This window comes from Ambystoma mexicanum, chromosome 12 (genome assembly GCF_040938575.1).
Source record: "Ambystoma mexicanum isolate Mex_15411 chromosome 12, UKY_AmexF1_1, whole genome shotgun sequence".
In the NCBI taxonomy this organism is placed as follows: domain Eukaryota; kingdom Metazoa; phylum Chordata; class Amphibia; order Caudata; family Ambystomatidae; genus Ambystoma; species Ambystoma mexicanum.
The window spans coordinates 614,345,778-614,359,045 of record NC_090936.1 but is presented as its reverse complement, the minus strand read 5'-3'; the positions used below and the strand labels follow the sequence as shown (position 1 = coordinate 614,359,045).

Sequence of the window (13,268 nt, the reverse complement as noted above, 5' to 3'; positions counted from 1 at the left end):
CAGGAATTAATCTTTTTGGGCCTGCTGATAGAATAGCAATATTGTCCCTAATCAAGCTAACTTGGTTCTGAAAGAATTTGTTGAATTAATTGACCAGTTCTACCATAGGTGACAAAATACGAGATATGCGTTGTGGGTTAAGACATTTTTCAATATTCACGAACAGATCTTTGGGTTTGTTCACAGCCTGTTTAATATTATCCGGCATAAATCTAGATTTGGCCAAGAAGATGGCTTTCTTATATTCTGTGAGGGCAGTTTTAGTAGCGAGACGACAAAATTGATCTTTTGTTTTTGTTGCCCCTGTTTCTCTTTTCCGGTAGTCCGTTTACAATTTTGTTACATGCTTTGCACAAACTGAACATGTTGAGTTGGAAATAATCCTCACATGAAGAGTTATTAGGTTGAGCTGAAATTAAAGCTGATAATAGATCAATTTCCAGTATACTATTTAGGTCTTTAGGACTGTGTGAGGAATGATCCGTGAATCGTGTTGTGGTAGTGAGGCTCGGATGACCATCCCGAATCAAGAAACGCCTTAACAAATGATCTGGAGATCAGTAGGGTGTTAACATAATTCATTCTAGTTCCTGTAAGAGAGTATAGTACCTCTTTTACATTTTTTCATATCGGGATTGTCCTGAGCATCATAGTGTATTTTAAAGTATCCTATGAAGAGTAATCTAAAGTAATCAAGAACTTTAGACCCAAGAAATTCATCCAATTTATCTAGGACAAGTTTAGCAGAGCCTGGTGGGCGCTAGCAGAGTAAAGTATAGAAAGAGACGTTAGGAGATAGGTGTACGTTGAAAGTAAAAATCCCTGATATTTCGTCCCAGGCCTGAGACTCTAAGTTGCAGAGCAGCAGTGAGGTTATAAAAAGAACTGCAACTCCTCCATCTCTGCGAGTATCACGATTTAGCCATTTGATTTGAAAATGAGAGGGGACAAGCATGTGAACCACTGGGACAGAACTGCTGTTAAACCAAGTTTCAGCTATAAAAATAAGGTCTAGTTCAGGCAGTTCAATGCGGTCAGCCAGTGCAATGGCATTCTTGACCTCAGACCTAGCAATAGTTAATGCAGATTGAGTTTTGGGATCTATGTGATCATTATAACCTCCAGAATTCCGACGGCTGAAAATGTAAACCCCCTTTACACCACATACATATGGGGGAGACCCCCGCACGCCCCCCATACTACTATTGTATCTCATACTCACCCCTACATATATATGTGGTGTAAGGGGGGGGTCAAAAAGAAAATATAGTCCGAACTTCGGGAGTCGGAATTCTGAGGGCAACATTTTGGGCCATTACCGAATTTCGAGCTTAACGTGTTCAGGAACCTTTACCGAAGTAGCACTAACGGAAGGATTTGCCTGTATAATCAGATTTTATTTAGTGTTCCTAGGTAAAAAGATACTTGATTGTTATTCAGGCGTATCAGCGTATGTGTCGTCTAGTGTTTCACAGGTGACGGACTTGCCGCGGCTTCCATGGCTTTGGTGTCTCCAAGGCATATTCGACTTTGAGTGAGGCCATGACTATGAATGTTGTCTGTGTCTACTCGCGCCCCTACAGGGCTCTGAGTAATGCTTTGAGAAACCTGGTCAGTAAGACTTGTTGAGCAGACTGTGGGATTATAAGTATAAATTAGCCAGGTCCCTTTGGGACCAGGTAGGAGAGGATGCAAAACAACATGAGTAGCTAGGGGGTATTGGCGGGCAAGACTGTTCATCAGGATTTTTGTCTCAGGTGATGTGATGTGGGGAGGCAAGGAAGTGGGTCACTGAACAGGCAGGTGGCATTGCAGAAGAAAATATTGGGAAATTAAATGTATTTTAGTTAAGCTAGTGACACTCCGACTGCGGAAAGAAATGTGAATGTGTAGGAGTCCCCATGAAATGGCCGTATGTACTGCTTTCCCTGCCTGCCCAGCCCTGAGTTTATTAAATATACACGAAACACTTTAAATGGTCTTTCAGAAACAGAGAGGACAAACCATGTACAGAAAAAGATGGACACTTTGACTAGTGCTATTAAAGACCCTGGCATGCAGGTTGACACAGGTGAAAAATGGAGCCTTCTATTCGGTAGCACCAGCATATTGAAATTGGACTGTCAATTAACCTAAGAGAAGACACCTCCATTAGGGTCTTCAGAGAGGGGCTGAAGACCCTTCTGTTCAACTAATGCCATCACGTAGACCTCTGATCCCTCTGTGACACGATTTCAGCGTATTAGGTATGTTTACTGTCCCTGCCCTGTGTGTCTAGCACCCTTAAGCCTCCGGGTCAGTGGCTGCGCTATACAAGTTATAAATAAATAAAAAAATAAATAGTGCTGAGCTTGCCTGAATGTTTAACTTCCCAATTTCAAAGCAAACAGGCCACCAATTGTCTAAGGAGGACCAGTTCCCGGTTTCCTTTTCTTACTTGACTTTTTAAATGTTCAGAAAGCACTCCACTGTGAGGGCTCCACATTTCCACCCTGTTTCTCCATGAAATGCAGGCTGCATCCATGCCTCTTCTGTGACTTTCATCGTTGTGCTTCTGTTTCTTCTCATCCTATATAGGACACTGGAAAAGAGGCGTACATTGAGAACTTGCCCAGCCAGCTGGCACGGTTCGAGAACATTCTCTCCCAGAATAATAAAGGCTCTGGGTTCCTCGTGGGCACTAAGGTAATGAAGCCTCTCGCTGTTTCGCGGCTTGGCATCTTTCATTCTTATTCCCCCCGAACCTAGACATTTCCAATAGAAAAACCCATAAAAGAGCCAGCCAGAGGGGTGAGCAACCTGTCCAGGTGAGTGAGTCCCTACTTAGTGCATTAAGGAGACGTCGCTCTCTGGGTGGGGGAGCGGGGGTCTAAAACAAGGCGTTAGGCACTCATCCATCTTTCTCATCACAGTTCTTACTATGTGGCACACAGTCTCCTGCAAGTACTTCTAGTACCCTTCCCAGCTCACCATGTGTAGAGAATCCCAGCGCAGCCTCTGTCTCCTTTCTATGTTTAGCTGTTTCTGTTTTTTTGGGACATGTGACCATAAATACTCTCATCTCTCACACCCTGGCCTGCTCCTTTCAATTCCACTTTGAAGTAGACAGGGCTACACCCTTCCAAGCAGTGTTATTATGTTCCATTGTCATTTTTTTAGGCGCTGCTATTGCTGCTCTCCCCGAAATTCTCAAATTACAATGACGTAGAAAGGATCTAGTTCACGTCACGTGTGAGGATGACCTTTCCTCCTGTGGATTGGAAAAACAGATTCAGAACACTCTAGGGTCAGGACTTTCTGCATTGCCACACTGGCCCATCCCCTCGCGGTGAAAACACCTCTCTATAGTTTTTAGGAGGGCTGGAGCTGATGGGGTAGTGTTCCATGCAGTTGTCCCCCCCCCTCTACATGTGGAACACAGGGTAAGCATAGCCAACGTTTGTGAGAACTCGGTAACGCGTCTCCTAGCAACTGGTTTATTGCCGGATATGGTGTGCGAAGCCTCCAATGGAGTCTGTGCCTGATCAGCAGCCTGCAGACCACAGAAAAACGCAAAGGGGCTAAGGTGGAGCCCGTATCCCCCAGAACTGATCTGTTTGGAGGAACCTATGATGCCTATGGTGCCTGTTCCCCTGGCATTCCCCGGAAAGAGGCCAGATATCAACAAGGGAACAAACTAGCTGCAGCTCTCCGACATATTAGAGACTTTAGTGTACTTCCGAGAGCCCACTCCACCAGATTCAGAGCATGATGGGTCTCATTACGAGTTTGGAGGCAGCCATGCCCTTAATAAGGGCATGGCTGCCTCCAAACTCGGGTCCGGGTCCGTGGTCCCTTAATAGGGAAATACCGGCCCATTCTGACCTTGGAGGGCCCAGTATTTCCCCATTCAGGGAACCCAGACCCAGACCATCCCCATTCCCATTTGAGCTCCCATAGGGCTCAATGGGAATGGGGAGCATGCTAACAATGGGCCCGTTAATGACGGGCCCGTTGTTAGCATGCTGCTCCCCTCGCGGGACCCGCAAGGGGACCTCGTGATAGGGCAGTATGGGGTTAACGGCTCCGGCGCCTTTACCGGTGCCGTTAACCCCTTACCGCCCACCTCGTAATAAGGCCGATGACCTCTTTGGAAATTAGGTCTCCACAGATCCACATGGTCTACCTTATCCACAAAGCAGCCCGGCTCGGCTGGTTAGAGAATGGAGGGAGATTGACAAGCCTGTCCTCCTCTGTTAGTTGCAAAACAATGCCCACTGGTGGGATTCAAAACTGCGATCACTCCAGTCCCTAAGGTGAAGTCATTAGCTTGCAAACGTGTTCCTTCAGGGGAAGCTGCACTTGCAGACCCAACAGACAAGTAAACTGAGACTGCTCGCAAAAGGGGCTTTCTCGACTTTTCTATAAGAATGTGGCTCTATACGGCTTGCATTTCTCAGGCTGAGATTTCAGACAAGTGTTTGAAACCATCCAGCCTCAGGAGAATCCCACAAACTCCTGGAGGAAAAATAACTCCATTGCAAGCTCTCATCTCATGTCCCCCTTTGACGTGCAGTGCGCAACGGAAGCTTTGGCGGGATTATCGCTAACAGCTCAGTGTCAACTTTGGTTGAGGCCTTGAAAGGTGGACACTAGACACAAAATGCTCCTTCTCCATCTTCCCTTCAAGTGCTCCAAAACGTTTTCCCATCATATAGAGGACTTAATGAAAAATTCAGACTGAAACATAATCCTGTTTGCCTACCGCGCAGATGGTTTCCTCCCAGAAGAGCATCAGGACGACTCTGGGAATTCTGGGCAAATGGCCTTTCATTGGCTGAGGTGTGGTGTCCGAGCCGTCCCTCAGCAGCCACCCCCTCCACTACTCAATCCCAACAGAAAGTCAACTGCCTAACCTCTAATGATGGACTAAGTGGGGCGAGGGATGCTTAGGGTACTTTCAAAATGTCTGGTAAAGGTCCATCAAGGATCAATTGGTCCTAAACAACAGCTGGGGTGGCTATGGAGCAGATGTTTCAGCCTCACCACAAGCAACGGGAATTCCTCTGACCCTGCCTCCAGGGGACCATCCACAACACCAGGCAATGGCCGAGCAGAACACGCTGCTTCTCAGAGAGGATTCAAGTGCTCAAGCACAGGTGGTGGGGCAGGGAAACTATTCCATCCCCTTTTTGGTTCAGAAACCAATGATCCAAGATCTGAAAATGGTCAACCAATGCAAGACCTACACACCATTCAAGATGACACCCTTGCAAGAAGTTATTCCCCTCATTTAGCCAGGAGAGTGTCTGCCCTCAGTGGACTAATGAGACACCCATCTGCACATCCCAAAAAGGGAAGCCCATCAGGCATTTCTAGATATACCTACGAGCAAACTTTCTGCCAGTTCATCATATAGTCATTCGACCTTGCCTCAGCCTTGCAAGTCCTTGTGTAGATGCTGGCCTCACTGTTAGGTACCCTATTCCCTTACCTAGATGAGTGGATCATCTCAGCGCCTTATTTATTAAAGGCCTCAGGGGATGGAAGAAGGTGTTCTGCTCCCTCCAGGACCATGGAGTTCTAATCAGCTAAGGATCGTACCATATAATAAACTCCAACTCTCTAACTTTCAATGGGGCTTGCTTCAACACTCCCAGGATCAAGTTTTAACTGGCAAGGAATGCTGAGACTTCAAGCCAGACTCTCACACCTCAAGTCTATATAGTTCCCTTCAGCCATACAAAAACTACCATGTGTGGGGAAAATGATGGTAACAACAAAGCTGGTGCTCTGGGCCTGAGCTAATCACAAGTGTTTTGTTTACCATCTCTTGGATAACGGGTTTCCATCTCTTTTGCAATATGCGATCCTCATTCCTTGGTCCCCTGTGCGCAGGTAAAATCTGCCTCTCACCTTGAAGCACCTAACGGACCCACTCTTTCAGCCCCTTTCAGAAAATTCATTAAAAATTCTCTCTGCATAGTTAGCATTTTTGATGGCAATCATCAAAGTCTTGAGATTGGATGAGATTGGGGCATTTCTCTTCCATAAGCCTTACTGCAAGTTCCACAAAGATTAGGTTACCCTCAGTCTTCCTTCCTCATTCACCCCAAAGGTCATGTTGTCTTTTCACCGAAACTAGTAGGTAGTCCTTTTAGTGTTCTCAGAGGACTCCTCCTCAATGCATTCCCTGGATGCTGCCAGGGTCTTGGTAATTTACATCCAGCTCCCTTAGTCCTTCTGGCCAGTAAACTCTCTCTTTGTGACATTCGGTACTGCAAAAAAGGTTTCAGGCCAACTCTGACTACAGTTGGCAATTGGATCAAGTTGACCATTTCATCAGCTTACTTAGTCTCAGGACCTCTACCTGAATCAATTCAAAGGAGGTCTACACGCGTCTTCGGGGGCCGGTTTCTGCGGAGCATCGTCTCAGGACATTTGTTGGGTAGCAACCTAGTCTGTTGCGATCACTTCTATTAAATATTACACACTCCTGGCTGGAAGCTCGTCCTTTTCAGCTTTTGGTTTTTCTGCACTTGCTTGTGTGTCTCATTAGACTCACCCTTAAAATAAACAAAGTGCGCAGCAAATCTGTTGTGAGGTCAATTACTGCTTGATCGGATACCGCTAAATAGGATCTAACTAGTAACGACTGTGACGAGGAAGACAGATGAGGAGGAATGGCTTGATTTCTTAGCAGTGATCTTCATTACACTGAGTGCGAGTCTTCCTTGACACACTCTGAGCTTTCAACCCTCCCACCTGGTTGTGATAGCTTAGTAAATGCAGGCTGCGTTGCGGGTGAGTGGGGTGAAACTATTTATGGTTATACCACACAAACAATTAAAAAGTGAAACAATTAAACATAGTGAAGGGGCTAAGGCTGTGCCAGGATTCTCTTTCTGTGTTTAGTTGGGAAGACTGTCTCAGTAGACTACACCTCAAACAGTAAGGACTGTCACGTGAAAGAATAGAACTCGGTGTACTGAAGATTACATATAAGTACCCAGGACATACATTCCAAGTGGACAACCCACTCAGTCATTCAAGTATTATTTAATCATTAAAATGTATTTTGTAAAACAATAGGACGAGTTTGTTGGGGCCGATGTAGATGCATTCAACGCAGGTAATTTGCACTTGACAACAATGACCCACTGTGCAAGGTTTTTAATATTCTGTAATTGTTGCGACAGATATCTTTTGTAGATTACGTTATGCTGGACATCCTTCAAATTCACCTCGTACTCGCTCCAGACTGCCTCAAAGACTGCCCTCTGCTCACAGCCTACATGGACCGCATTGCATCCCGCCCAAAGCTGAGGGCGTACCTAGAATCAGACGCACACAAGACCAGGCCCATCAACTCCAATGGCAATCAGTGAGCGGCTCATGAAAAACACCACGAGAACCAGCCATCGGCCAACTTTCGGGGGAGCAGAGCTTGCGAGAGATAATAATGTATTTCTATGCCGTTTTAACATTAAACTGGTATTTATTGTTACAAATGACTCTCATTCCTTTAAGAAGGTGTAACCCACGGATTCCACAATGTCTTTCTGCACAGAGCACCCAAACAGCACAACATCACTGCCTTGTGATTTCATGTGCCCCAAAAGGAAAAAGGCAGCAGTCTTCCGAGTCCACAATGTAGTTAATGTTTATTTAACGTACAATGGAAAACATAACCCTTTCACTTAAAAGGTTGTTAAAAAAATCCCAGAGCATAGTGCAAGGCAACCCTATACCAAAGTGACAAAGAGTCGGAGAAATTACCAACTGTGTGAGGGTATTGGCTCAGAGAAGGGGGTCAATCAAAACCCCAGAAAATGCAATGTCCTAGTCCCCAAATTTCACATGGCCAATCTGCACAGTTTCCTCAAAGTGCTCAATGGTGGTAGCACAATACAATGACAAAATCCCCGGTTATTCTACCAAGCTGCACAATTTCTATGTACTCAGATTGCACAATGGTCCAATCCCAAAGCTGTAAAATTTCCTGTTTTGTACAATATCCCATATTGCACAATGGTCCAATCCCAAAACTACACAATTACCTATATTGTACAAAACCCCAGATTGTGCAAAGATGTTCTGACCTGAGAAGGCAAGAAGAAGGCCAAAAAAAATATGGGCCAAGCACAAGCAAAAAATCTTGTGGCACAGCCATTATAGGACTCTAGCCACATTTATAGCCGTACGCAGAAATACCACTTGACCCTGTAGCATCCCCTCACTGAGCACGCGCCTGCTATGCTCTAATCAACCACTTAATGCCACGACCAACCCCCATCTTTGCCTCCCGCTGTTGTCTTTCTCTTTCTGTTTTTCATTTTTCCCTCTTCATCTTGCCTTCTGCCCCCCTCATATTGTCCCTCTCTTGGATCCCTCGTCTCTTCTTCATTTCAGGTCTCCATTTCCCTGTTTTCCTCCCCGTCCCTTCCCTGCCCTTTCACCCCCCCTACTTGCCAGTGGCCCAATTGGTTAGCGGAAGCCTTGCTTCCTCACCTGTGTGTTTTGGAGTAGCATTTCGAGTTGCAGAGGGCCAGTGCAAGCAGACCCTTCTGCTGCTGCTCCAAAGCAGGTGAGTGACCCCATCTTCGCCGTCTCCCCAGCGTTTCTTTCTTTTTCTGTTTTTCATTTTCCTGTCTTCATCTTGCCCCACGCCCCTTGTTCTCCATGTCTTGGATCCCTCTTTTCACTTCCTTTTCTGGTCTCCATTTCCCTGTTTTCACACCTGTAACTCCCCTGGCCTTCCCCACCTCCTCCAGCCTCTCCTGCGACCTGATTGTTTGTTGGAAGACTTACGTCCTTGCCTGTGTGTTTTGGAGGGGTGTAGTATCGGGGATGGTAAGAAGACATCTGGATTCAGGTAAGGCACAGGAGACCAGTATATATAAAAGGAGTAAGTGTATTTATAAGTTACAGAGTTACAGGGCTAGTTATATAGAAAGGGGCAGGGAGCTAAACAGATGACATCCTTTCAGTAAGGTTCTCCCATCCTGTGTTACCAACTGTAGTTCTTGGAACCTTCAGGTCCCATCACATTCCATATGACATAGCTGTGTTCTACCATCAGCAGCACTGTGTGTACCCAGTGCAAATAGATAAGTACAACACTACAAGGGGCTTTTCGAGTTCCAGAGGGCCCGTGCAAGCGGACCCTGCTTCTGCAGCTCCAAAGCAGGTGAGTGACCCCATCTTTGTCGTCTTCCCAGCTGTGGTCATTCTCTTTTTCTTTTTCTATTTTAAATTTTCCCCGCTACATCTTACATCCTGGCCCTTGCGAGGTGAGTGTCCCCTTTCTCACTCTCTGTGCCTCAATTTTCGCCCCTCTCTGCTGTTTTTCTGCCCTTTCCCCCATTTCATCCTCCTTCTGTCATCTTTCCAGGTGTCTGGCTCCATTTCTGCCACTTTCTGTTGTTTTTCTGCCCCTTTCCTCCTCATTTTTTCACCTTCCAGGCCTCTACCGTATCTCGCTCTCTTAGGCAAACTCTGCCCCGCCCTCTTTCTCCCCTGCCTCCACTTCCCTTGATTGGGTCCACCACGGAGGGAGGTACTACCTAACAGTGAACCCCAGGGCATGCCCTGCCTGGGAAGCCCATCGGGTAAGGGACCCAAGGCAAAAGGCAGCCCCGGAAGAAGCAGCTCCAGACTGTGCTGACCCGTGTTAGACTGTGGACCCTGCAGCCGTCAACAAGCAGTGACTGACAAGGTAGGCGAGGTCTGGTCAGGGGTACCAGTAATTGCTGCTCCCCATTAGACTGTCAGACCCACTTAATTACCCCATTATCATATTATCTAAAAGCCTGTAGTTTGTTGCACATACGTATGTCAGCCATATCCAACGCCCAAGCCAACTGAGTCGCTTAGCAATATCTCGCATCTAGGTATATTGTGTTAGCCAGCCATATCTCGCATCTAGGTAGATTTGCTTTAGCCAGCCATATCTCGCATTCAGACAGATTGGGTGAGGTAGCAACATCTCACATCTAGGCAAATAGTTCACTGTTGTACTCGCTGCAACGGCACTTACCCTCTGCCCTGGTATCCCAAACCTTGTAGTTACTGCCTGAACTGTTCTACCCCCACCTAGACGTTTCTCCCTCTATCCAGGTGTCCCAAATCTAGGTGCTACTGCATTTCACTGTTTACTTCTGTATCCCAATTTAGGCGTCCCTCCCTCTATCCATGTGTGCGAAATCTAGGTACTATTACATTTTACTGTGTACAGCTTTATCCCATTTAGGCGTCTCTCTCTATCTATCCAGGTGTCCCAAATCTAGGTGCTATTGCATTTTACTGTGTACTGTTGTATCCCATTTCGAAATTTCTCCATCTATCTAGATGTCCCAAATCTAGGTGCTACTGGGTTTTACTGTCTACTCTGGTAGCCCCTTCATTCGCGCCCCCCCACTCTATCCAGTTGTCCCGAAACCCGCTCACACATCTACTGTTGTACCCAGTTGGATGTGCCCCCCTCTACTCAGTCACATAATCTGATATGTTTGCAGTGGCACACCATGACAGACTATCATTCCCCCCTTTGCCCCCTACCTGGGCCCCTCTCCTACTGCTCAGACTTTCATTCCAGGGAGCCCACGAATAGTGAGACCAAATAATCGCTTTGGTTTAAGAAAAAGAACATTGCAGTCGAACTCTGTCCAAGCGCACGGTACGTATAACTTACACGTCTATGGACACAGGCCACAGGCACGTCCTCCCATCTATGCACCCTAGAATGCAGCTATGGCAATGCTATTCCGGTCTAGCAGCTCACATAGCCACCCACACTGAAACCCCTGAGGTGCCTCAACACCTCTGCCATTAGTATACAGTGACAACCTAAGAAAGGAAATTCAGTCTAGCTGGTTACACATCGAATCTTCAGCACTAGCACTTTATCCTAAACCACCAACAGCACCCACCCATGCGCCTGTCCTCCATGCTGCTTACTGGCGCCTAGCCAGCCCACCTTAGTCCTAACCTGGCAAAATGCATGCATGCATCTTTTTAATTTAAACTCTTAGAACCTCCTACACATAGACTGCGGTCATTGATGGTGTTACAACCACAAAGCGCATTGAGGCCATACAAATGGGGAAAGGGCACTATATAAATGAAGAATACAATACAATACAAGGGTCAATTCCAAAACTATACAATTCCCTGTATTGTGTAATACCAGAGAAACTCCATCTTTAAAGGTTCTTTCCATCCTTAGAAGGGGCTTCAACAGGTGAGCCACAAAAATAAACCAGGGGCTGAACTAAGGGTTAATCATGTGATCCTTGACAAGCTCTTTTAAGAAACACGCTTAGCGGCATCTTGCCCATGGGCATCCAGTAAAGGGCAGATTGTGAAGGGCATCATTAATGTAGATCTCCATTGCTTGTTAGCCTGTTTGCCTGGCTTGTCGCTTGACACTGACCCCAGGTAATGTGTTTGTTTTCTCCTTTGTATTATCCTGTAGCATAACTCCCAATCCTGTGCTCCCCTCTCCGGCCATAATTAACACCAAGTCCTTCCCCCACTGCCTGCCCATTCCCGTACTCTAAAACAACCTTCCAAGAAACACCTGCATGAAACAAAGAAAACATTTCCTTCAAACGAACCCAGGCACCACCTACTCTGATAGCTACTACACAAAAACACCCAAAGAAAAAGTAACAAACGTCATACTACTCTCGTACCATATACATAATTGGGAAAAGTCCCTGTCCCTTATTCTGAACAACTGCTCTCGCAGCAAACAGCAATCAATCACCACCCTCAAAGTACACATCAAACAGATTCTAACACCACTTTCACCACCCACTTCTATATATCTTTATTGGTCATATGCTAAGCCTACCAACCCATGCTTTGCTACCAAAATTCCAACTATACTAGGATGTTATAACAATCCACCCAAAACCACACACACTAATTCAGACATCTCCTATTCCAACACCTCCACCAACACTCACAATCAGCACAAGCAAAAAAGTAATCAGAATGAAAAGACACAAACATCACAACAAAATGGGCACCCTACCTAACTACTACATATCTCCCACCTTCCCCATATTTCACTCCACACCCAAGTATACAATATAGCAATCCTAACACAACATCCTTACACACACAACACCACAAACCACACTCCACCCACTAGACATTATCACACAACCTTTTTCACCCATTTCAAACCCACACAACAGCCCCACCACCCAGCTCACACCTCACACACTTGACAAACCTGTCTAAAGACACCCAACCATTCCAATGCAACAATAACTGCATAGACCACACAACTCTCTACTCTTCACCAGGCCATGACTCCTCAGCGTCCACTAAACCAAGAAACAAATTACCCAGCCAATTTCAAATTAGCTCAATCAATGCAAGATCAGCAATGAAAAATGCATATCACATCTCAGCTCATAGAAGCCTTTAATCTAAACATATTAGCCATGACAGATACATAATTTACAGACAATTACATTACAACTCTTGACACGCTCCTTGCCAACAAATTCACTATCAAAACACTCAACAGGAAACATAAAAAGGCAGGGGCATAGCACTCCTGCATCACAAGTCATACACCACATTTACTGTTACCACCATCCCAACCACCAACTTTGAAAGCCTTGCAATCAAACTCACCATCAACCCTACCACTGCCCTAAAACTTGTCATCATCTACAGGCCTTACGGCCACAACCCACACTTCAAGAAAGAATGAGACCCATTTCCTTCGAACCTCTCTGCCAGCACAAATAAATGCCTCATCCTAGGCGATATCAACATCGGACTCGATGCTCACACAGACACTATGTCATGCTCCTTCCACAACAGCCTATATGCCCATAACATGAACCTCCTCTCTCCAGGGCCCACACACCTGAAAGGGAATTCCATTGGCATTATCACATCTTCAAATCTCTTTCTCCCCAAAACAACTTCTACTGCACTAGTATGAGCCGATCATTACCTACTCACTACCACCTGGTCACAACTCCCTTCATCTCGCACACAAAACAAAACAAAACCCAGAAAATGTCTTTCAGATCAATGAAAAACATAATCCCCCCAAAACCTCAGGCAACCCTTCAAGAACAAATCACTCTCCATCTCCATATAGTCCCGCATCACCCCCACAGACATCCTGAAATCCATTTCCCACAAATGTACCACCATACGTGACAGCCTCACTCTCATAATAGCACGTCCATCCAAACCAACAGACAAAGATCCAACAGTTTGACAGTGATCTAAACCTCAATAAATGTGGACTTAGA

The 13,268-nt window shown here is 45.9% G+C and overlaps 1 protein-coding gene across 1 annotated transcript in view; it reads left to right on the top strand.

Annotated features, from left to right (window-relative positions):
* The window catches only part of LOC138513902 (glutathione S-transferase P 1-like), a 151,150-nt gene extending 143,660 nt beyond the window's left edge, over positions 1 to 7,490 (top strand). Inside the window, exons 6-7 of the mRNA XM_069629042.1 lie at positions 2,578 to 2,685; positions 7,179 to 7,490. Of these exons, the coding sequence (XP_069485143.1) occupies positions 2,578 to 2,685; positions 7,179 to 7,367 (297 nt within the window). The 3' untranslated portion in view covers positions 7,368 to 7,490. The remainder of the gene's footprint in view (positions 1 to 2,577; positions 2,686 to 7,178) is intronic.
* The last annotated feature ends 5,778 nt before the right edge of the window (positions 7,491 to 13,268 follow it).